The 26,291-nt window shown below is 38.6% G+C and overlaps 1 protein-coding gene across 2 annotated transcripts in view; it reads right to left on the reverse strand.

Annotated features, from left to right (window-relative positions):
• FGF14 (fibroblast growth factor 14) overlaps positions 1-26,291 on the reverse strand; it is a 597,992-nt gene that overhangs the window by 150,113 nt on the left and 421,588 nt on the right. The window contains exon 1 of one of the 2 annotated variants that reach the window (XM_059377579.1): positions 22,813-23,052. The exons of the other annotated variant lie outside the window; for it this stretch is intronic. Within the exon in view, the coding sequence (XP_059233562.1) occupies positions 22,813-23,005 (193 nt within the window). The 5' untranslated portion in view covers positions 23,006-23,052. Of the gene's footprint in view, positions 1-22,812; positions 23,053-26,291 lie in introns of those variants that run through there. 2 annotated transcript variants of the gene reach the window in all.

A 26,291-nucleotide genomic window follows, 5' to 3' on the forward strand; every position in this document is an offset into this window, starting at 1 on the left:
TCACATTAGGCAAAGAATCACTTAAATATGTGAAACCTTTTAAAGGTAGGTGAAAAATAATTACTCTCATTAAAAGGGACACTGAGGTACAAACACAGCTGTCCAAGAGAAGTCACTTCAACAAATGAAAATGTAGAAGGTGAGAATGCATCGACATGTAAAGAATCCACTTTCTATGCTTTGCATTAGGAATTAGAAAGGGTGACATCTGAAATCTGATCATCAAAGGCCAAAATATGGAGGGAAGGATTTGTGGGAACTATCTGAGGCACCTAGGCATATTTTACACCACAAATGCTCCAGGGATTCCCAAATATTTTTACTTAAATACTTTCAGTGGTAGAGGAAAGTCAGTGGTGGTGAATCTGAGGTATGGAGCACTAGGTTCAGAGGAGTTCCTTTGGAATCTTGATTCTACCCCAATTTTTTTTTTTAATTTGAAAGTTTATTCTAGTCAATAATCAGTTTTCATTTGATATAAAGTATTTTTTTAAAGATTTTATTTATTATTTGACACAGAGAGAGAGAGATTTTGAGAGAGAGAGCACAAGCACAGGGAGTGGGAGAGGGAGAAGCAGGCTTCCCAAAGAGCAGAGAGCTCGATGTGGTCTTTATCCCAGGACCCTGGGATCATGACCCAAGCTGAAGGCTTAATGACTGAGCCACCCAGGTGCCCCAATATAAAGTATTTTAAATTACTCGTCATAACTAAAATTGATGTTGCACAAAGATATACTTATGGGTTCTCATACTCTGATATACTGCTTTGTTCCCCAAGGATAAACCCATTTGCAAAGGATACTAGCCAGGCAGAAAACATTTGTGTGTTATTGAGGCAGAGCAAGAACATCCCCTGAATATTTTTATTATTTTGAGTTCATGTCACCATGTCAGTTTCCTCTACATATTTGCCTTCTATTTCCAAATCAATTCTTCCACACCCCATACAAAATTTAAAACTATCACTGACTCTAAAGGGTTGTATCTTCTCTTTCCATACTTGCCTACATGCCAGAGCTTCCTTTGCATTTTCAGCATCCTGTGCATTTCACCTCTGCTCATCTAGCATCACTCTCCAGGCATTATGCTGTTCTCAACAACTGTATGGGCATCATTCACAAACACTGGGTTCTAATAGTCAGATTTTCTCATGCTATGATGAGCCAACAAAAGATTCCAAACAGAGGATATAACTGCTTCACTAGAGGGGTATATGAATGGAAAAGAAGTCCACTTTGAAAAGAGATAAGAAATGAAGTCAGGTCCTTTCTCAAAGCTTGAGGAAAGTTACTATTTTTCCTGTGTGGACGGAGGTACACATAGGCAGACACATGTGTGGATCTCTGTGTGTTACATCTGAAATGGTTCAATGCTGTGTCATATCCATAGCACATCAACACAATGAGTTAAGAGAATCCTTTCTTATCTGGCTCTGGCTATGAGTAATCATGAGACCATAACAGAGGAATCCACATCTGGAGGTACTTGTGGGTTACCTTAGCTATAAAATATGGTGATTGAACTGGATGACTTTTAAAATTTCTTCTGGGCAAGACATAGAAAACACACTATAACTCAAATAAAAGTAAAAAGTAAGGAAGTAAATAACCAACAATTTTACCTTTTCCTCCCAGTCTAGATTTTCAAACTGGTTTCTATTAATGTTTTTAAGAATGAAATTAGAAATGGGGTGCCTGGGTGGCTCAGTGGGTTAAAGCCTCTGCCTTTGGCTCAGGTCATGATCCCAGGGTTCTGGGATCGAGCCCCACGTCGGGATCTCTGCTCCGCAGGGAACCTGCTTTCTCCCCTCTCTCTTTCTGCCTGCCTCTCTGCCTACTTGTGATTTCTCTCTCTCTGTCAAATAAATAAAATCTTTAAAAAAATGAAATTAGAAACATGATCTGCTGGGAGACGTGTTGTTATGTGTATAGAAGAGAGGGGATAAAAATATATGTTTATAAAAAATAAAAAATTATATTAAAAAAAAAAAAAAGAAGAAGAGAAGGGCTCTGATCAGATAGATATGTTGAATGTTTTTACCAGGTCCAAAGGTTTTCCCTCACTATGTGCATGAAGTTTGGTTAAATTACCAAATTTAAATCACAAAGCAATCTTATGTACATTTATCTCAAGTACACAACTCTAAGCTGAAGGAACTCTTCAAGACCAAGGAAATTTGGAATGGGGCCTCCACTAAGACCAGCATCAAATGGTGTCGAAAAATTCATTAGAAATACTCTGATTTCTTGTCTAGATTCTCCCGACCTCTCCAGAGTATTTGTTAGTAAGAATAAACTTGATGCAGAGTATTTATAGCAGCCTGGAGCATGGAATTCGCCATTTCATCTTTTTTGTAGGCTTTAAGAGCTAAGCCAAAAACAGAACACATCTTTATATTACTCTTTGTGAGGTAAACCCATGTGTTTTTTAACATTCTGGAAGGTGGTTTGATAATCTACAATTGTGTTACTGTTAGCAACTGTCGGAGAATGAATTTGGAGAATGAAAGAATAATTCAATTTTTACAATAGAACACAAAAGCCTAAAAATAATTCCAGCTAGCAGTATTAGTAGTATAATAGCACAGCACATGCAATATACAAAAGATGTATATCTAGAAAAAATTATTGACAAAAATATCCATCTTTGTCCCAGATTTTATTAGATGTTAGAACTGAAAATAAATTTTAGTCAGTAATATTTTAAAAAGTCAAGTCAAATCAAAAGATGGTCAAGAATCTCTTCCAACATTTTCCTCCAAATGACTTACAAAAAAATATGGAACTTATGATTTGATCATACCTACAAATCATAAAATCCCTCTTAGTTGTTGTCAAGATACTGATTTTCTATCTTCAGGATATGGTGATTTTTTAAAAATTTTTTAAAAGATTTTATTTATTTATTTGACAGAGATCACAAGTAGGCAGAGAGGCAGGCAGAGAAAGAGGAAGGGAAGCAGGCTCCCCGCTGAGCGGAGAAGCCTGATGCAGGGCTCAATCCCAGGATCTTGAGATCATGATCTGAGCTGAAGACAGAGGCTTAACCCATTGAGCCACCCAGGCACCCGAGGATATGGTGATGTAAAAAGAAGATAATATTTCCTAATTGCCAGTTTCTCTGAGAGTTAGGATTCAAAATTTGGAAAGCAATTTTACCTCTGTTATGACCAACTAACCACTATAATATCAACTTTCATTCCATATATGAAAGCTAGATACCTAAAAAAAGAAAATGAATTTGATTAAAGGTCTTAAAAAGCTTCCCATAGGAAGGACTTGAGGGGCCAAATCTAAAAGGAAAAAAAAATATGGAGGTGAGCACAATATTATATACCATTCTTCCTTTCAAGAATTTTCTCTTTCAGGAGTAGAGAGAGGAAAAAGTCTGAAAATCAGAGCAAGGCTTTTGATAGTCCACAATACTGGAGACAAAAATTGGAGACAAAATTGAAGATTAAATTGGAGCTCCAGCATGCCAATGAGTACTGCCCTTGGTAAACATCCAGGATTTCAATTGGAACCCCTACAAAGCTGTTCCTTAGCCAAAAAACAAACTAGAAATAGACAAACTAACACACACACACACACACACACACACGCACACACACCACCACCCCCACCCACACAAGAAAGCCAACTTCAAATATATTTCATATTTGAATAAATTGAAGTTTTCTGCCCCTACTCTAATTACCTACACACACAAAGAATCTCCTTTCTGAGGTAGATAAAATCATAGACAGTTTCTACAGATTTCTATCCAAAATGTTCAACACTCAAAAACTGCCAAAATTATGAAAGGAAAAAAAAAAAAAGATCCAAGAGAAAAACAGAAAGAAAACAGATGTTTTTATCTCCCAGATAGGAGTTAGCAGACTTAGACTTTGATGTACTGTGATTAATATGTTAAAGAAAATAGAAGACATGATGGAATTCTAAACAGAGAATTAAACTAATCAAATAGAACTTTCAAAACTGAAAAAAAAACTATAATAGAAAAAAATCAGTAAATGAGTTTATCAGCAAATAAAGAGAGGACTAAATAACTGAAAACTAACTCAAATCAAAATATCCAAACTAAAGAGCAAATATATGAATCTAGAAAATGGAGTAAGAACATGGGAGACATAATGAAAAGTATTGACATAAATGTAATTGAAGTCCCAGAGAGACAAGTGAGAAAACAGTGAAGAAATATTTGAAATATGTGAATATAATAAAAAAAAATTCTGAAGCTGACATAAAATCTTATATCCCAAATTCAGAACATGTTGCAAACCTCCTACTAGAAAAATACAGAGTGATACCTAAGCACATCATGATAAAATTACTGAAATAAAAAGCAAGCTAAAATCTTAAGAGCAGCCAGAAGAAAATGAATACAGATGCCTGACAGTGGAGTTTTCAGTAGGAAATAATGGCAGCCAGAAGACAAAAGGATGACATCATTAAGTGATGCAAAACAATCCCTTCCAATCTAGAATTCTACACTCAGTAAAAACACCACTCAGAAACAAACTAATTAAATGTTCACTCAAACAAAACTGACAGAATTAATAACAAATAGACCGCACTAGAATAATAACCAAAATAATAATAATAATAAAAGAGATGTTTAAGCCAGAAAACAAAGTGTTTTCTAGATGAATAAATAAAATTGTAGGAAAAAATAAAGAGCAAGTATAAATATTTTAACAAATATTGAGTCTATAACACAATAAAAATAATTTCTTATGAGTTTTATATATACAAAGAAATAAGAGCATGACAATAAGAAACAAACAAGGGTGCCTGGGTGGCTCAGTGGGTTAAGCCTCTGCCTTTCTCAGGTCATGATCTCAGGGTCCTAGGATTGAGTTCCACATTGGGCTCTCTGCTCAGCAGGGAGCCTGCTTCCCTCTCCCCCTCTGTCCGCCTCTCTGCCTACTTGTGGCTTCTCTGTCTGTCAAATAAATAAATAAAATATTTTTAAAAAATAAGAAACAAACAGAGACTAAATGATAAATTATACTAAGGCCCTAATATGAATGTGAAAAGTATTCAAACATATCACACTCTTATAAGTCAACATTAAATGCGATAATATCCAAGGTAACCACTAAAGTATATTGTAATGGCTTTATAAACCTCAGGATAATAATGGTGGAAAATGGAATAATAATATTCTTAACACATTAAAAGAATATAAGAAAATAAAGAAACAGGTAAATAGAATAGATTGAACAAAAAAAATTGTCAAATGTTACTGTATCAGTAATTTCATTAAATATAAACAGACTGGATATTCTAATTAAAAGTCAGAGATTGTCAGAGTGTATTTAAAGCAAAAGAAAACATAAATTCATACTTAAAAGATACCCACCTTAATTATGAGAATATAGAAAAGTTGAAAGCATGAAAAATAACCACTATGCAAACACTAAACCAGAGAAATCTGATGTAGTTACATTAATAGCAAGCAAAGTAAATATTAAAGCAAAAAGCAAGACATTATGATGAAAGGGTGTATCTACCATTGAGATACAATTCATTTCACATTAACCTATAAAGAAGGCAAAAACTGGCATATCTAAATGAGATACAGAAAAATCCACAACCATAATGAGAAATTTTTAATATAGCTGTCTCTGAAACTGACAAAAGTGGAGACATGCATGCAAAATCAATTTTTAAGAGACAAATGTGAACTGCACAATGAATGAACTTAATGTAGTTGATGTGCATAAAATGTTACATCTGGCTACTAAAAAAATTGTGTTTTCAATCCTCACATTTAATTTTTTCTCAGATTATAGTGGATTTAACCCACAAATCAAGTGATTTATTTTTATAAAAGGATAACTAGATGATCCCTAAATATATGAAAATGAAATGAGAACTTCTAAATAATCATGAGTAAAGGAATAAATCACAGTGGGGATTAGAAAATATTTTACTAGGGGTGTCTTGGTAGCTCAGTCAGTTAAGCAGCTGGCTGACTCTTGATTTCTGCCCAGGTCTTGATATCTGGGTCATGTGTTCAAGCCCCTCATTGGGCTCCATGCTGGGCATGGAGCCTGTTTAAGACTATCTCTCTCCCTTTCCTTCTGCCCCTCCCTGCTCTGCCTACACCCACTTGTGCATCACTAAATGCACATTAAAACAGCATAGCACAATTTGTGCAATGCAGCTAAAGGTAAATATTTATAGATAAATTTACAGTATAAAATTAAATGTATGCTTAAAGGCCTAAAATTAATATACTTACAATATATACTCTCAAGAAGTTAAAATAAAATCCAGCAAATTTAATCTAAGGGAAATAGGAGACAATAATTGTTAAGAATATAACTTAATAAAACACAAAAATAGAAAATAGAAGAAACTGAGTCAAATGTGGCTTCTTTAAAAAAGATGAATAAAACTTAATACACCTTTTTTTTTTAAACTTAATACATCTTAACAGAAGTGTTCCAGATAAAAAGGGGAAAAAAAACAAAAGGCAAAAACTATCAGTATCCCCCCCAAAAAGGGGAATATTGCTAGAGAAGTGATTAACAATTCGCAGAGATAACACTAATGAGACTCCAAACACTGTTAAGTAAAAGAAGCCAGACACAAAATGCACATTTATATAAAGTTTTTAAAAAAAGATTTCATTTATATATTCAAGGGAGAGAGAGCACAAGTAAGGGAAAGGGCAGAGGAGGGGGAGAAGCAGACTCTGTAGCAGGGAGCCCCATGTGGGTCTCAATCATGACCTGAGCCAAAGGCAGATGTGAAACTGACTAAACCACATAGGTGCCCCCCACTTTTTTTTTTTAAGAGAGAGAGAGAGAGAGCACGAGTGGGGAGGGGGGGGGGGGTAAGAGCAAAGGGAGAAAGAGAAAATCTTAAGCTGGCTCTACACCAAGTCCAGAAGCTGTCGGGGCTTGATCTCATGACCTGAGCAAAATCAAGAGTGGGATGTTTAACTGACTGAACCACCCAGCTTCCTGAAAACAAGTATATGTCATTAGCAAATTTTCTTTCTTTCTTTCTCTCTTTCTTTCTTTCCTTTTTTTTTTTTTTTTTTAAGATTTATCCATTTATTTTAGAGAGATAATAGGCAAGCAGAGAAGAGGGCTAGAAGGAGAAAGAATCCTGAAGCAGACTCCCTGCTGAGTGGAGAACCAGACATGGGCCTTGATCCCAGGACCCTAAGAACATGACCTGAGCCAAAAACAAGAGTTGGCTGCTTAACCAACTGAGCCACCCAGGTGTACCTATTAACAAAATTTCTGATAAATTTATATTCCTTTTTTTTAAAAAAAGTGGGCTCCACACCCAATGTGGAGCCCAACACAGGGCTTGAACTCACAATTCTGAGATCAAGACTTGAACTAAGACCTAGAGTTGGACACTAAACCAACTGACCTGCCCAGGCACCCCAATAAAAGTTTTGAAATAAACAAAACTAATACACTGTGTTGGAAATCAAGACAGTGCAAACCTTTAGGGTTTATTGATTGGAAAGGGGCACTTTTCTGTTTTGATCCAAGTGGTTCTTACACAAGTGTATTCATTTGTGAAAATTCATTAAGTTGCATGTGCTGTGTGCACTTTTCAATGCACATGTTATATATCAATAAAATATCTATTTTAAAATCGGGATAGTATGAGACATACACATCATCTTCAAGCTATAGTTCATTTGATAAACCTACTGAGTGCTCACACCAGGAATTTTTTACACCTTCAGGTATAGTCTTGCATGAGAAATACTTAGAGGATTTTCTAATCAACAACAAAAAAAACCACATTCTTAAAAAAGGAAAACTAGGGGTGGACAAAAAGAAGAATTACAGTGTTTCCCCAAAATTGGAGAGGAACACTTAATCTGTTAGGTCGTCTCTTGGATTTTATAGCTTTGAAAATTTTATGAACAATAAACATTAATAAAACCCTTTTGAAAAAAATGGAGTGGAATTGCTCATAATTAAATAGCAACATGTCAGAGAAAGAGAGTAGGTGGGAACAGATAAACTCAAGCCATGATTCTTAGCATTTCCCTCCCGCTCTCCAAAGGTTGACTTCCAACCCAGATTGGGAAGAATGTTCTCAAAACTTGCAACTTGTTCCCTACTTGAACAGAAGTTTCTCTACATGTTTTTCTTATTCATTATTAAGGAAACTTCAGGGGAGGTGGTAACTGTATCACAAGAGAGCTGATGCCTTCACAGTAGAAATCCAAAGTACAGGGTAATAATCCCATTATATACCCCGATAGTACAGACTATATGATCCAAGAAAACGACAAATATCCATACATTTCCATTTTATCACTTGAAAAATAGCAAACTATGGAAAGAGCCCAGATGTCCATTAACATATAAATGGAAAAGAAGATGTACACACACACACACACACAGTGGAATATTACTCAGCCATCAAAAAAGAAATCCTACCATTTGAGAGGATGTGGTTAGAACTAGAGGTATTATGGTAAGTGAAATAAGTCGGTCAGAGAAGATATTTATTGTATAATTTCCCTCACATGTGGAATTTAAGAAACAAAGTAGAGGATCATAGGGGAAGGGAGAGAAAAATAGAGTAAGATGAAATGAGAGAGGGAGACAAACCATAAGAGACTCTTCTTTATAGGAAACAAACTGAGAGCTGCTAGAGGGGTGGGGGTGGGGAGGGCGTAACTGCGTGATGGGCATTAAAGAGGGCACGTGATGTAATGAGCACTGGATGTTGTATGCAACTGATGAATCACTAAATACTACCCCTGAAACTAATAATACATTATATGTTAATTAATTGACTTTCAATACAATAAAATTTAAATAAATAAATAAATAGGAAAAATAGACATCATGTCTATTTTAAAGAATTTTTATGAGGTTCAGGATGGATAGTAAAGTTTATGACGAGCTAAGGAATCTGTTCCCTTATGTTTACTTGCAAGAGTAGGAGGGTCTCAGGTTTATCAGCTCAACAACCTCTTTAGATTATTCGGAGTAACAGATCCTTAAAGAGGAGCAGACACATACAGACACTTTTCCAGGAGAATACCTACAAAAGTATACAAGGTCCCAGCATTAAGAATTCTTGCTGACTGTACCTTCTACATTTTAAGGTTTTCTCTCACTCTCTCTCTCTTTCAATATTCTTTTTCTTTTTGTTCTTTCTCTTTATAGCTTCTGGATGGTAAGTGCTTTAACTTTGTGGAGTTCAGAGGTACTTGAATGAAAGGGGCTTATATATTTCTTAAGAATAAAGCCAATACACGGGTATCAAAAATTCCTTTTTGTGCTGTATGGTTTCTTCACTGCAATTTGAAACCCTTTATCAGGTTATACAGTATCTGGCTCATCCACATTTTTCCTCATGAAACAAGATACTTGTAGCCAATACTGATACGGCAACCATGAAAACCAGTAGGTTTAATCAAACCACTTGGGTGTAATACAGCCTTTAAACGGAATCACCTTGGATACAAGTGCTAATAACTACGAATAACCAACTCTCTGAAGCCTAAAGGAATCTTCTTGACTTATAATTATTTTCTTCACTAGGAAAATAACTATTTGCTGAGATATTTATGAAAGGATGTTTTCCCTGTTCCAAACCCTGTCATGGTGTTTGAGACTCCGAAGCTTCACTGGCTGGTCACCGATCAGAAACACATCAGTCTGACCTACTTTTAGCATTTTTGATACAAATCCAAGAGCTTTAGTCCTATGTTTGATTAATTCAACTTCTTAAAATTGAGAAGCTCACTTATTTAGTGCTTCTCCTTCTCTTCCAAAGAAAGCTGGATGCTGCTGTCAATTCCAACCAGTTAATATCTGATGCTTTTCTTTTTCTTGTCCATCCAATGCTGCCAATCTAGATTATTTTCAGGTTTCTGTTTGATTTCCTTTTATCATTCTCCTTAAATGCTGTCTAGTTGCCATTTGAGGGATGGGATGTTGATCTTCAGAAATATGTGCAGTATTACTTAACAGAACTTAGAAATGTAGATTGAAATTCCTATGGGCACCTTGACATTCATTTATGTTGCAGATCATGGTTGGGGGATGATGACTGTGGAGTGTATATGTGTGTGTGTGTGTGTGTGTGTGTGTGTGTGTGTGTAGTCATTTATTTTATATTATGCCTTTCTTTCTGGATGGACTTGTCACTGTTTCTATATTTCCTTATTGCAGCTTTAATCCCTGAAAATGAGTTTTAGCTTAGTTGCTAGTATAACTGTGTCTTATGTATCAAAGCTGTAAAAAAAAAATTCTGTGTAGATGCCAACCCCAGAAGAATTTAATGAGGTTTGTCAAGGTAAAACAAATAAAGGTATCTGAAAGAATTGAATTCTAGAAGTTACCAGGAGGCATTAAACTGACTTTTACTAGAGTCTTGAGCAGGCTTCTTTTTTATTTTCTATCTTAATATTCATATCTGTGAATCTAGGAGAATGGTAGCTTTTATCTGACTAAAGGCAGAGTGCAGTAACAGTAGGGGTGGGGTTGGAGGGCTGAGCACACCAATTTTTAAAATATATATAAATTTGGAATTGAACACACTTAGTCTCTGCTTTTATGCTTCATGTTGTGTCTCCATCACACAGCATTCTTCAGGCTGATCTTATTTACACACATATACAACATATTTCTCACTCAGAAACACACACACAGTGAGAAAGAGCAAAGCACTCCTAGCTGCAATTTTCTCAAACTTAACAGATAAGACTGTATTTATTTGGATTGTAAATCATAAGAAGTAGAATAAATATAGTATACAGGGATAATTAGCCAACAGTTTTCAGGCTGTATTTAGTAAACAGCCAAAATAAAGTATGGGACCAAAGTAAGTTAGAAGGCACACAGGCTGGGAAGCATGAGGGCATGGGATTCTGGGTCAGGGGAATAGGACAATAGACACTGAAAACAGACCATTGAGCAGATGATTCTGCTCTTCAGAGGGTCTTTTAATGTAAGCACAAACTGTGCAAAGAAACCTATCTCTACCTTGATTTTCTAAGTCTGAACCCATGGGGCTTCCAAACAACTGAGCAAAAGAATTTAAAGCTAAGTGATGTCTTCCAGATCATCTTGTTCAAGTTGCTCCTTGTGTGGAGGTCTCCACATAGTCACACTCTAGTCTGAGTTGCTCAGCTGGTAGAAGGCAGATTCTGATGTGAGAGCACATGCTCTCTCCATTTCCCCAGGACTCCACAGAGTTGGTGTGCGGGAACAGCTGGGCTGTGTGGGAATAGTGATCCATAACAGTGATGGAAATGCAGAGATGCCGTGCAGGTGAGATTTGGGGTATTTCCTTGCATTCACTTTTTAAGGGAAAAAAAACCAATGAGCCTGCCTCAGAAGACAACAATGGGCATCATGGAGGGAGCAGAAACAAGGAACAGCAGTATGAAGCTGGCCAAAAATGATAACATTTGTTAACATTAAACAGCTGCAATGTCATAAAGTGCTGTGTTTTTTTTTTTAAGTGAATAAATAGGAATATTTATGTTATAAACGAATGAACTTAGGAAGCTGGTGCTGAGATAATCTTTGGTTCTACTGTCATGGTGTTGAAAAAAAAAAAAAAAAAAACCCCAGGCAGAAATGAAAAGTCTGCCTTTTGGCTGATTTATTGGTGTAGAAATTGCAACATCATACTATGAGTCTACTTCACTTGATCACACAACAATAAACCATCCGGAAAGTAAAATGAAAATAGTCATGGGAGCATTTGGATACCAGAGACATTGCTAATGATTAAAAATTGTGTTAGCTCAGCAGCAGTAGCAGAGGAAGAAGACAGTTTTGCTCATTAATTCCATATTCTCCAAACTTCAGCAACTTGTATTACTTTCATAATTTTCCAAAGTGCAAAGGCCTGGGGATGAAGAATACCAAAGTTGACAGACATACAATCCTTCAAGCTTTCCAGGAAAACATCAACATTGCCACACCATCTGGGATGGCTCATTCCAGAAAAAAAGTCTAAGAGATGATGGAATGAACATGGCGGAGTTCTGACCCGGCGTCCCAAGCATCAGACAGAAATGGGAAAGTGGAGGCAGAGCGAGAAGCACACTTTTACATGGGGTGGTTATCGAGTGTGCAACACTGCTGGCCTTAGCAGCTGTCAGAGCAACATGTTCTGTCATACGGACCCTGTAAGAGTGAACAGAGGCAAATCCTGTGGTTGAAGTTCTAGCCCATCCGAAAAATAATCTAGGAAGACGCTGGGATATAATGCTGAATACTATTGTTATCTAAGACCCACTTCTATCAGTAAGACCTGGACTGCATTGCAATACTACCTCTGCCAAGTACAAGTCTCTAGAAAAATTACCTCATTTCCTCTCATCCATGACAATGAAAATAATGCCACCTATTTCCTATGGTTGGGCGAAGTAAGAGATGTGGCACATAATGCTTCTAATCCTGGCAGGTGCGGTAAAGACGTCTGATTACTTTCCCTGCTTTTTCCTTCAATTTGTCAGGCATGAAGCCAAGACAAATACTTCTGTCTTGTGTAGACTTGTCCAATTTCCTTATCCCTCCATTCAAGTCAGAGCCTGGCCCCAGCGAGAAGAGAGACAGCAGATGCGATCTTCTCTGCACCAGGGTTGGCCTCAGCATGAAATTCTCTTCATGAAAACAGCAGCCATCTCGTTTGCTGGAATAAGGATGAGGTAATTATTGAACAATCTTAGCCATAGACATGATTAAGGGGCTAGTGGCATTTACTCATGCAGAAAGATTCATCGAGTTAAACAACTGTAAGCTGGCCAAATGGTACGGAGGATAAAGAGCCACGAACAAACATTTAAAGGGCATGATGAAACCAAGGCTAGGCAGGAATTATTTACATAAATTTAAAAAGATAAAATGAGGCATGTGGAGAAATAAAAAGACATCAAGCCATGAGATTCTGACTCTTTTAAAGACCTTTTACAAAGGGAGACAATTGTTGGATTCTGAAGAAAATGAACAATTGCCCATCAAACATTCAGGTGTGTCCTGAAAAAAGACACTATATTCATGTCACAGCTTCCAACTCAATGGTTACATATTGCCCAGATAACCTAATAAGAAGAGATGATAGAACACTGTCTATGAATTTATTCCTAACTCTAACTGCTAGTACTTCGCCATGTCTTATATCTCAAAAGCCATTTGTTTTTCCAACAGGAGATTAAAACACACACACACATACACACACACACACACGCACACGCACACAATGGGTGCCTAGGTGGCTCAGTGGGTTAAGCCTCTGCCTTTGGCTCAGGTCATGATCTCAGGATCCTGGGATCAAGCCTGGCATTTGGTTGTCTGCTCACCAGGGAGCCTGCTTCTCCCTCTCTCTCTGCCTGCCTCTCTGCCTACTTATGATCTCTCTCTCTCTCTCTCTGTCAAGTAAGTAAATAAAATCTTGAAAAAAAATTCACAAATTTAAAAAAGTTACCTTAATTTGTCACCAGATCTCATAACTGTGTATCTACAAGTAATAGGAAGATACATAAGAGAACCCATCAGCATTACTTAAAACCGAATATATCAGTGAAAACATTTCATATACAGAAAATGAATTGTTAAATGCTCCCCCTTAAAACTATTTTTATGTATAATTCTTGAATCTGAGTGATGTTTATTATTAAACAAATTAACCAAATATTTTAATTTTCCTATTAAAACGGGGTATGTTAGTAATTAAAGAGTTTGTAAATCAGCAATTAGTCACAAATCTATCATATTTGTACAGACAAAAAATTAAAAGACTAATTCTTAGAAAGACCATTCAAATTCTGTTTTATGAAGATAAGTTGTTCAGGCCCAATACAAATATATGTGATGAAAATAATATTCTTCCCAAGTGAGGAAACATCAAACACTGCTTTCTAATGGTACCTGAGTACCAACTGAGTACTAATGGTGTCTGGCAGGGCTTCATGTTGCATGATGGCCATAGTTAATGTAGTAACAATTAATCCAGGTACATCATAACTATGAAAAGATAATCACCATGAATGGTTTTGATGGAGTAAATGATACATCAAAAGTATTTTGATGGTAACTTTACTTATAGTGTAGTAAAAACTACAAGTTTATTATGTTAAGTTGAATTCTGAAGACTGTACAAATAGGATTAAGGGTTAAAGGGTTAAACCCTTGGGTCTGACCACTCGCAGATTATTGACAAGAGCACCTTACTGGTGGGAGCATAAGTGTGATTTAGAAAGGGTTCAAGAGACAACAGGAGGAGAAAAATTGGAGATCTATTTTTCAAGGAGTTTGCTGATTGATCTAGTAGCTAGAGAAGAATGCACCATCATGAGAAGATTACTTTTTAAGGTAGGATAAATCACAGGATATTTATATTTTGAAGAGAATAAGATGGCAGGATCTGAATATCATATGATGCAGAAGAGAGAGGCAACTTATTGGATTGATATTCCTGAGCAGGATTTATCCCTCAATTGGAGGTGGTCTTAACCTTAAATAGAAGCACTAAGAGTTCATCCCCAACTTCAGGAAGAAAAAGAGGGGTAAATGGATAGCTATGTACCTCGGCTTGTAAAAGCCAGTAGTGGAGTATGTGAAAAATTATTTTTTGTTATTTCTATTTTCTCAGAGAAAGGGAAGTAAGAACATGGTTGACTATGGGCCGGAGGGAGGAGGTATAAAACGTTTAAAGAGAAAGAAGGTAAGAAAATCATCTAGTTAAATAGAAATAGATTTTTTAAAAATTTATTAGGGACCCACTTGATGTAATTACTATGAATTTAAAGTAGGAACAACCCACGTGTACGTATGTTTTTTCTTCAGCCGAAACCAGCTGTGTATGTGCAGGCACAAAATAGGTTGACGGTTTGATTACCCAGTTAGTTTTATCATGTAAGTAAGGTGAACAAGAAAAAAAAAGGCAAGATAGTATAAGTCAATAAAATATCCAAATAACATATGACTTGAAAGATTGTCTCAGAGTTAAATATTCATCTGGGGGCAATTTTTATAAAGTTCCTAGTACAATTTTCACATGACTTTGACTTGACTACATTATGTTCTTCTGGTATCAGTATTAAGAACAAGATCTAAGAACTCATTAGACAAGAACTCGGAAACAATGTGTTAATTTTAAAGCAGCATACAACAAAGAGTATCTAGTTTTCTAACAATCTGTAATTTTCATGATTAATTTGTGACTGTAACTTTTTTTAAAAGTGGTTTTCTTCAGTTTATCACGTAGAATAAGGCCAATAAAGAATGTAACCAATAAAGCATCTTGTTAGAAATGAGAAATGTCTAAAATACATAATCTAGGAGAATTAATAAAAAATTAATGAAAGACTTAACATAAAATTCATTACATGCCAGTGAAAGCACTCCAAATTAATCCTTTTCAGAATTTCAGGTCAATGTTGCAATTCATCAAGGAGATAGCATCAATGAGTGTCACATCCCGACACTCGATAGAAAATCAAAGAGACATCCCTACTTGAAAAATGGTTTGGTAAAATACAGCACTTTTTTGGGTCTCTTTTGCCAAAGCCCACAAATAAGTCTCTACTTCCAGGCAAGCCTTCTCACACCTTCAATTTTAAAAAGTTAATAATACACTATACTATTGCATATATCCAACCACTATATGTAGAGAATATATATATTCTCTATATATACATAGAAGGTGTTTTATATATATATATATATATATATATATATATACACATACGTATGTATGTATATATACAAACATATGTATGTATATGTATGTGTATATATATATAGAACATCTACTACAGGAATTAGAGTAAGGTGTCTCCCATTAATGAAGAGTTCACAATGTCTTGAGTACTGGAAGTGTTAAGTAGTGGGGAGAATAGTGGGTTTAAGGACAGCAGATGGGTTTATGAATTCTGCTGGTGTTACTTGCTCAGGTGTAAGTCTTCTGGCAAAATGCAAACTCGTTGAGCCTCAGTTTCCTTTGCTGTGAAATGCTGATGTGTCTCAACTAATTGAGATAATGCAATAAAGTACATGATAATCGAGAATTGGCATTTAAGAGCAGGGACACTGGTGTCGGCCTGGCAACTTGGGTTTCAATCTCAGCCCCACTCTTTAAAGATATATAAACTTGGCCAGTTAACCAATTTATTAGCTTGTTTCAAATTCCTCATTTATAAAATGGATGGGTAGATAATGTTAGTGTATCATCCATTAATGGATAATTTAGTGTAACAATGGATGATGTAATGTGCCCACCATACAGATTTGTTGTGATGATGAACTGTTAGTTTATGATATAGTGCCTGACACAAGGTGCCATGTAGGCAGCTGATAAACAATTTAAGTCCAGTCAATTATGGCCACTGCTATGTACACACCGATTTCAATGGTCACTCTATGTCACATATAAATCCTAAGAAATACACAACTTTTCATTCATTCAGCAAATGTTTGTGCAGTGTTTGTTATATGTCACACACTGGTGAGACACTGACTTTTAAGTGGTTGTGCCCCATTATACATAACATATGACCCTGTCATACCATAAGAGTCCCTATCAAACCTGATAGCCAAGAATTCTGAAAGCATAGAGTGTAACACATACTCTACACATACACACACACAAATATTTCACACAATATAGCTTTATGAAAAGAGTCTTTCCCCTGAATGACAATGTAGTAGCTGTCATAAAAATGGTTTTTAAAAAGGTGTTTAGAGGGGCACCTGGGTGGCTCAGTGGGTTAAGCCTCTGCCTTCAGCTCGGGTTGTGATCCCAGGGTCCTGGGATTGAGCCCCACATCGGGCTTTCTGCTCAGCGGGGAGCCTGCTTCCTCCTCTCTATCTCTGCCTGCCTCTCTGCCTACTTGTGATCTCTCTCTCTCTGTCAAATAAATAAATAAATAAATCTTTAAAAAAAAAAAAGTGTCTAGATTCCTACTACCACTCCCTACTGCTTTCCTCCCAGTAAACAGTAAATGGTAACATACTCATGTAATCTGAGTTTCTTAAAATGAACACTGTAATCTTTACAGGTCACATTACCAAATCAGTTGTTTCCTAGTCATGCCAACACATGAAAGTTTAAAGTATGATTGACTTTAAATTGCATCAACCTTGTTAAAATTGTCTTATATGTTTGAGTTTCCATTACAATTTTTTTTGTGTGTTTTTGGCCTTTGAGTGCTAATGACAGCATTTAAAACAACATATACAAATTTATATTGCTGAAATGTCATAGTCTGTTTTGGCTAAATTTCTTACCATTGGGGAAGAAATGAATATCAAGTATACCTAGAAAGAAACCTAGATTCCCAAAAGTAAATAGATAAATTAGATTGAAAAATATGTCACCCTACTTTTCCTTTGAATTTCTGCCATTACTTTTAAGTAAAACAAATTTAAAAAACATCATTTTATATCAACAAGAAGTGAGTTAAGGACCTGTCTACTTGAAAACAATGTTCTTATAGTAACATTATGTAGAATAACACTGTTAACAGAAGAACAGAATTTGGGGGCTAAATGTAGAAGAACTACATGAAGAATTCAAAATGTAAAGTGAACCCTGTAACTGCTAATGGTAATCTGGTAGGGGATTTGGAGTGAAATGGTGTTTCTGAAATCTTGTATTATGAACTGTCAAAGAATTTCTTCACCAAATACCAAACAGTATTATTTTCTCAATACATGTAAACTCAACCTATGAACCTAACTCAACCCAAAGCAAATCGTCTTACTCAACCTTATGTCTTACCTAAAGTACTATGCTGTCTTACACTTTGCTTGCTGTGCCACTTCTTGGTTTATTAGACCATTGTGGCATCAACCATTTTCAGAAGCCTAGAGCAAATGTAGAATATTGAAATCATGACAATTAAGGCCCAGAAAGAAATGCATAAACAAGCAAGGGTCAACTTCTTAAAGAATCTCTAACATTGTTTTGTTTAGCAATTCAGTAAAGCTCCCATAAGAGCTCTCACATAGGAACACTGCATTTGGTAAAACATGCTCATTGAAAAATTAGACATTTTAACTGAAAAACTATGATTTTTGTCTTATCTTTATACAGCTAACAAATAATAAAATCCTGATTATCAATAAGTTAGCAACAGGTATTATCAGAAGATGAGTAGGAAGACTCCCATGTACTTGGCCTTAGATAACTAAAAAAATAAAATAAAATAAAATATACTTTCTAAAGAGAAGTAGGATGATACTTAGGGGGAAAATATTCCCTTGTTTATATTGACCTAAACCACCAATATAAGCAGGTGGGCTGTTTTCATATGGCTTTGAAGCAGTATCACAAAGGATGGTGGTCTTTTGATGACTTTTTGCTGCTGATTATTTCCTGAGAAGGTGGACCCACCTTTCCTTACATAATACCTTGTAAGAAGGAAGACCACTTTTCCTAAGATAACTGATGGGTTTCACTGTCACACTGTAGCAAAGCAGTTTTGTTGATATAAGCATACATATATTTCTGCTTTTTATATCATACAATAACCGGAAAACAAATTTTAAGTACTCATTTTTCTTTCCTTGTTTCTTATGACTCCTGTAATTTATTTTAGGTAAAATGCACTAGTAAGAAACCCACACAACTACTGATTAAACATACATGACACATGATACCATGGGCTTCTATGATAGTAGTGGGAAAAAAGGTAGATTTTAAGAAATAATTGCATTAGCCACACTAAAAAATTTGAAAGGTTATTGTCTTACAAGCAATAAAGGCTCTTGTTTTGGTTTAAAAACTAATAATGAAAATGTAACACTTTTAGGATAAAATGTTAATTATACATCATTGCTTGTAGTTTCTATTTTAGTTTTTCACTTTTTACAGGAAAAGTGAAGATTTCAAATAAAAATGTTTGCGAATTGTTGGTTTCCTTGTTCCCTTTTTTCTTTAGCTAAATTAACAGGAATCCTAAATATCTATTTTGATAAATTAGTTAAGCCTTAAAGTGAAGTTGGTTATATGTAATCAACCTCTAGTTCTTTAAAAAAGACATATATATATTTAATTATACACACACACACACACACACACACACACATATGGAGAGAAAAATATATAAAAACTTGAAAAGTATATATACTTCTAAAATGATCTATTTAGTGTACTGTGGTTCAAGGATGCTCTTTTAGCTTTGGACCTATGGACCATCCCTATTTCGCTTCAACTCAAAGGTAATGCCAAGTACTCAGGACATGGCAGACACTATCAAGATTTGAGAGTCTATGAAAGTGCAGAAAACAGACTTTGCTCTTAATGACAATTAATCACAACTTGGGATGGGGCACAATTAATTATTATCAGGCATATACAGTGATAGTGAGGTATAGAATGCCACAGGAGAACTATTCTTCTCTGCAATTAGGGAAGACTTCCTAGAGGCCATGGTATTTTCTCCAAGCTTTAAGAAGTGGAGATAATTTCAACAGGTGAACAGAAGACAAAAGATACCATATAGAGTAAAGCTCAAACAAAAGAAGAGGGATTTGAAAGCATATGGTTAATTTTAGGAACTTTGGTGTTTGGAGTCTTTGGAGGTAGGAAAGGTAGAGAGAGGTGACTCTGGAAAGGTGGGATAATCATGGTGCCCACACAATCTCTAAAAGCCATTTTGTAGATTTCTGTCCTTTTCAAGAGGACAAAAGGATACAACTGGTACTTCAACTGGTGCAAAAACCAGCCTTCTATGAGGGTAGGAGCTGGTCAGAGTGGGGGATAGGGCTCCAACCAAAAGCACAAAAGTAAATATAAGACATACTCTTTATATTAAATAAATTACTAATTAAGGAAGCATTAAAAAGGAAAAACACCCTACATTTAAGAAATGTCTATTACTCTTCCCCAAAATGTAGAGCTATTCTTTGTTCTGTTTTCTGTTGGCTGACACGTCACGTGCATTTGAATTCACCTGTCAAAATGTAAACTTCAGCCCAATGGACTATGATATATAGAGGACAGTGAACTGGATTTCTCTATCTCCTTCGCTTCTCTCAACGGCTTAAGATTTATCCCAACTCAGAGGCTTTCACTGTCCTTCTCAGATGTCGGCTCTCAGCCTGGACTTCTCAGCATGGCCCTCCCTGCATACTTGATGTAATTAGGTTTCTCTTCCACCACCCTTGCCCCTGCAGCCTCCACCTCAGTCTTCTTTCTCCTTATAGGTCTTTAAGTTTCTTATTTTGTTCCTTTCCGTATGCAATGAATTTTACCCCACATCTGCAATCTCCATGATGGAAGGGGCTTCATTTGTTCTATCCGCTCCTCTACACATAACACCTGGAACGGTGCCTGGCAGAGTAGGAAGAGTCAATAACTCTTTGTCAAATTAGTGACATTCAAATGTGAAGATATATAAAATTGCCATACCTTAAAGTTGTATCTTTAAATTAACAAATCAGATTTTTTAAATTTCCTGAAGGCAATGCCTATGCAGATTGAGTTTGGAGATAAAAAATAACTATGCTTAAAAATATTTCCTTAAAGAGCATTTAAATAAATAATGAAATAATTATATTTCATTCATTCAAATAAACATATATGTAATATAAAATCATATAGATGTCATTTTACAACTTACATAATATAAGGTTTTAATACTTATTTTGCTTAAATTAATAATAATAAATTGATGTCTGATGCTCCAGAGATGTATCTATCTTTTTCTCCACAAAGGAATATATTTCTTTATATATGAGAAATATAAGGAGGATTAAAAGGAAAGGTCCTGATGAAATTTCCTTCTAGCCCATCACCTGTTTGGGAAATAAGGGAGCAGAAGTGACCTCAAATATATTTTTCTTACAGATCATTGATGCATGCGTATCATTGTGGACTCATGAATACCAAGAGAGCAGTCAGGGTTGAAAATGGTATAACAGACTATTAGGAAGCTCAGATATCTTCCCATATCTAGGGGGAAAAAAGGTATTTCCCCATCTTAAAATACAGAAGTGTAAAGCACACCTTCCTTCATTATGCAATATGCAAAAACACTTATTGTCCATATTTACAAAATAATCTACTAGTTGTATACTTAAAAGAGACACACAGTAAGTATTAATCATTGTTTATATTAGAGTAATCTTATCTAGAAAAGAACAGGTTTACTTATTTCAAGTAGATGGCAAATTTGGAGCTCCACCTGGTGAAAACTGTGTTTTAAAAAAGAATCTGATTTTAAAAAGGGGGAGAAGCAAACACTCTAAGATAACAGGACACTCCGTGGATCAACAATGTTTTGAACAACTGAGTTGTTCTTGTAATACAAAGGTTTGCTGGATAAGGCTCTAAGCCAAAGTGGAAAATTAAAACCCATTTTTCTTAATAGCTCCTACGCTCATCTGAAAATATTGTCCCCAAATACTTCATCAGTAGGTATTATATTTATGCAATTAGATATTATATTTCTATATTCTTATCTTCCTTTGAACTGCCACTCTAATTTTCTTCAATGTTTGCCTTTTAAGTTTGATTCTAAGAGCAAATAATTTCTAATTTCTAATGTGCCAAGAAGCTATTGTCCTTTAAAAAACTATTTAGCTACAGCTTTAAAAAAAAAAAAAACAAATAAGCATTAAAACTTCTGGTCATAAATCCGTAAACGTTTAGAACACACACACTCAGATACACATGTAGAGCGTATGCTTGTCTTCCCTGTATTTGCAACAACAGGGTATTTAAAACAAATACAGCTGGGCACCAAGAATATAATGTGCTGGGCAAACATATACTCCTATTAATGTAAATATATTCTTCGATGTTTCCTGCCAAGCCCACTTAGTTACGAAAAGCAAGCAATCCCCGTTTCTCCCACAGAACACCCCATATAGACTCAAAACAATCGCCCTTAGCAACTGGATGTGGAAGCAAGCCGAGATGAACAAAAGCAGTTGGGTTCCGGCTCCTAAATTGCCTTCCCAGACCCTGACATTTTAAGGCAGCAAAAGCAGGTCATGCTTGGCACTAGTTGTTTCTGGAAAAAAAATATGTATAGTAAGGCAACTATTCTAGTCATCTGCTTGTAGTAGCTGCTTGTTTTGCCTCATGTAATTCGCGAGTCCTTGAATTTAAATTGGCATATTAGGGATGTGCACCTCGCCAAACCCTCAATTCGGACTCATTCTTCCTTCCTCTGGGCCCCTCTCCGCATGCCAAGACTGTGACCTCGGGCTTCAGCGCGCCCAGTGCCGCCGGCTAAGAGCGTACTGGTGAATCTCAGTTGAACGCGCCCTCAGTTCGCACACACCCTCCACTCCGACACCGGCCCCAGCGGAGGGCGCGCGGGGGTGGGGCGGGCATCACCACCTTCACCAAGGTCTGGAAGCCAAAGAGGTTTCCAGGGGACCGGGGAGGCCAAGTGAGGCCAGACACACAGACATCCCTGACCCCTCCAGTCAGATTGGAAGCAGCCACCCAAACCCCGGGGTGTTGCGGAGATCTTTCCCCCGCATTCTGGAGTCAGATGTTACCCTCGGGGGATGCCGAGACCCTCAGATAGAAAGAGATTCTCCCCGGAAGCTAGCCCGCGGGAGCCGCGGGAGCGAGAGGCAGCGGGCGACGAACCGGCCAACTTGCCGGCTCCCGGCAGGGTTGAGTTTTCCGCGGCTACAGGTTGCCCGAGAGCAGGTTCCCCGCTCCCACCGGCGGCCGGAAGGCGCTCGCGGCGCTCGGCAGGGAGACGAGGGGGTGGGTGGGGTGGATCTGGGAGACGGAGGGAGGGAAAGGGGAGCCCCGAGAGGCCCCTGGCAGGTGGGGAGAGGGGAGAGGTCCGAGGGCGCGCCTCCCAACGGTGACCCACACAGACCTTGGCGCCGCAACCTGCGCTTCTTGAGGCCGAAGATGCGCACTTTGGAGAAGATATCCACCAGGTTGCCGTTGCAGAGCCCGCGGTTCTTGCTGGGGCTGCTCCGCCTCCTGCTGGCAGACGGCCGGTCCCAGTGCTGCTCCCGCGCCTGCCGCTTCTGGCGGATCAAGCCGCTGGCGATGGCCGCGGCCATGGTGGCCCGGGGAATGGGTCCCGGGAGGGAGGGGACAGAGGGAAGGGGAGCCGGGGGACACGGGAGAGGGAAGGAGCGGAGGAGAGGGCGGCTCGCCCTAGAGGAAGAGTGGGGAGGAGTCCAGAGGGGGTGCGGAGAGGGGTCGGGGCGCTCAGTCCCGACTAGGACCCATCGCCCTCTGGGCGGAGCGCGGGGCCGGGCGCGCAGACGCCCCCGGGACGCGGCGGGGCGAGCCCCCGGAGCCGAGGTCGCGTCGGCCGCCTCCCGGCCGCGTCCGAGCCGGGAGTGGGGCCGGGGCAGTGGGCGCCGCCGCTCACCCCGCGCCGCCGAAGCCCAGTCGGGGGCCGCCACCGCCAGTCGCGCCGCCTTCAAGCCTCTCCCGCCTCCCGGGCGGGAGGTCGAGCCCACCGGCTTCCAGGGCACGGGATGGAGGGCAGGTCCCGGCCGGAGGCCGGCGCGGGCGTCCGTCCAGGGCAGACTCGGCGGGACTCAGCGCCGGGCTCGAGCTGCCCCCCGGCCGGTGCCGCCGCCGCCGCCGCCCGCTCGCGGGTTCTGCCGGTGATTGTCAAGTGCTTTGGAAATCAGCATCTGGGGAGAGCAATCTTCTCCCCGGAGATCTCTAATCAAAGCTTCGTTCCCACCCCACTACACCTCCCTCCCGTTCCCCGCCTATGTCTCTCTTCAGAGAGAAAGAAAGAAAGAAAGAAAGAAAATGTATAGAGGAATGATTAAAAATATTAATGGTGATTAAAAAAAAGAAAAAGAAAGAAAGAAAGCTAAAATGGAATCCAGGGGGGTGGGGCGCTAAGAGGCTGAGCCAAAGCAGGTGAGCTTGAAGGAATATCGGTGCGCTTTTTCTTAGCTGAAACTCGCAGGTTTCCGAGGCTTCCGCGGCTTGGCCAGGGCTTCCGAGTCTGTACGTGTCTCCGGGTCCCCAGAAACTCTCGGCTGCGGTTGGAGGGCGAGGTGGTTTCCGCCCTCCCCGCTAATCCCTGGAGCGCCCAAACCCCTGCACCCCGGGAAGGAGGAGGAGGGAGGAGGGAGGAGAGTGTGTCCCGAGGAGGGAGGCGCCTCCACTCCTCACCCCGTCTACCCAAACTTGCGGACTCTCCCTCCTGTTGTCGTTTTAAACCACCACACGGAGCGGAACCAGGAGGGAGGAGGGGAGGGTGAGCAGCTGTGCTAAGGCTGTACGTACGGAAAGACCCCCTTCCCAAATTCGCTCTCAGGCACTAGGAAGAGGAGGGGCCAGCGGCCGTAGCAGCTGCAGAACAGCAGCTGGATAGGATAACTGCCCCCACTGAATATTGAAGAAGTCACAGCAGAAGTATTAAGGGTGGGGGATGGTGTCACAGTATTCCAGGGACAACAAAATGCAGCCAGACAGAGGGACACTTCAACTCGAGCTGCTGCGTTTGTCGTCCCTGTCCCTTTGCTCTGTCAAGGAGCAAAGCCATACGAACTGTGTCTGAGATTCAAATGGAACAGCTGCTGCCTCCTCCCCTTGACTTCCTGTCTGTGTCCTGGCAGTGTTCCGTCTTGGATAACTGAAAACATAAAGGTCCAAGAGGAAGGGAGCAAGGAGAGGGTACCCTGGGAAAGAAGGTTGTGAGAGAAACACTTCATGCTTGGATGAATACAGATCTGTGGTTTCTAGGATACACTCTGAATGACAGAAGCAAGTGTAGGTTTTGCTCCTGTGGTTTTGTACCTTTTCCCCTTCCCTTTAATCTGTTTGGCTTATCCTTTCAGGAAGGTAAAGAAAAGAAATGAAAAAACTAGACTTCTAGCAATCTGCTGTGAAGAATTGAGGAAAGAAAATTCATTTGTTAATTGAGAGACTTTTAATAATCACTTCTCTGGTGACTGCCTTAGAGCAGGAAAGGGGAAGGCACACTGCCAACAGTCCTGAGAACAGTTCTGAACCAAGACACACTTTCTCTTTGTCTTAAGAATAGGCAGTCAACTACTACAAAGACTTGCAACCCAGCAAGTGGGAGAAGTTCAGCCCAGTGTTGATTATAGTGAGGCTAGACACCTTCTGCTCCACAGAGCTTATCCACAACCTTTCAACATAAGCAATTATTTCTCATCTGTAACTCACTGTTTACCCCATGTTTACTAGCAAGTTTTCTTTATGGAAGAACATTAAAAGACTGTATATAGATTAGGGTCCAGTGCAATCACCATTGGCTTTAGGATGATGTATATTGTATTTGACATTTAAGAACATACTCTGTAAGCTTATTTGCCACACCTTGGTATGTTATTATATCTACAAAATAATCAGTTATTAAAAGGAACATGCAGAAGTAATTTTGCCAGAAATTTGTAATCCCTAGTAACACAGGAGATAGTATAAGTGAGGAAAAGGGGTGTGTTAACTATTTTGCTCTTTCTCTATCACTTTATTTTCTATTTTAATGTCTTTGTTCTTATATTTTTACTAAGTGTGTATTCATGTTGTGTTGTCATGTTCCTGCTGAAAAAGGAAAGGCCATTTTGCAGAGATGGCTATTTAATTGTGTCTTCTTTAAAATTCACAGAAACAAAGCTGGGTGAACATAAAGAGGAGCTTCTTCCATTATTGAAGAGAGGCCATTCAGACATTTCAGGCTTTATAGACTGGAACTTCTGAATGAATTACACTCAAACATTCTGATATGAGGAATTTGAGAGGCAGGGTCGGGGGTTGTGGAAGGTAGGAAAGGAAAAAATAAAACAAGATGGGATTGGGAGGGAGACAAACCAAAAGAGACTCTTAATCTCATGAAACAAACTGAGGGTTGCTGGGGGGTCGGGGGTAGGGAGAGGGTGGCTGGGTTATGGACATTGGCAGGGTACCTGCTATGGTGAGTGCTGTGAAATGTGTAAGCCCAATGATTCACAGACCTGTACCCCTGGGGCAAATAATACATTATATGTTAATTTTTAAAAAATGAATCCTAAAAATAAATAAATAAACATATTTATCTAAAGCCAGTGGTGAGCTTTTCTAAGAAGCCAAACGGTAAGGATGGTGACCTCTTAAATCTAGTACTACTCCCCCAATCAACATAACCTAGTGTGCTTTGAAAGGTTTTTCTATCCTCTGACATATGTGTCTACTGTATTAATTTTAAGCTGCTTATTATTATAGCTGTGTCAATTATTTACTTTCCGGGCATTTTTCTTAGAGTGCAGTCTTTTCCCCAGTTCCTCAGTTTGGGTAATTGGAGGTGGGGGTTTTGGTTCCTTCAGACACCACCCCCCCCCCCCCCCCCCCCCCCCCCCCCCCCCCCCCCCC

The sequence above is a fragment of the Mustela nigripes genome, chromosome 15 (genome assembly GCF_022355385.1).
Source record: "Mustela nigripes isolate SB6536 chromosome 15, MUSNIG.SB6536, whole genome shotgun sequence".
Taxonomy (NCBI): domain Eukaryota; kingdom Metazoa; phylum Chordata; class Mammalia; order Carnivora; family Mustelidae; genus Mustela; species Mustela nigripes.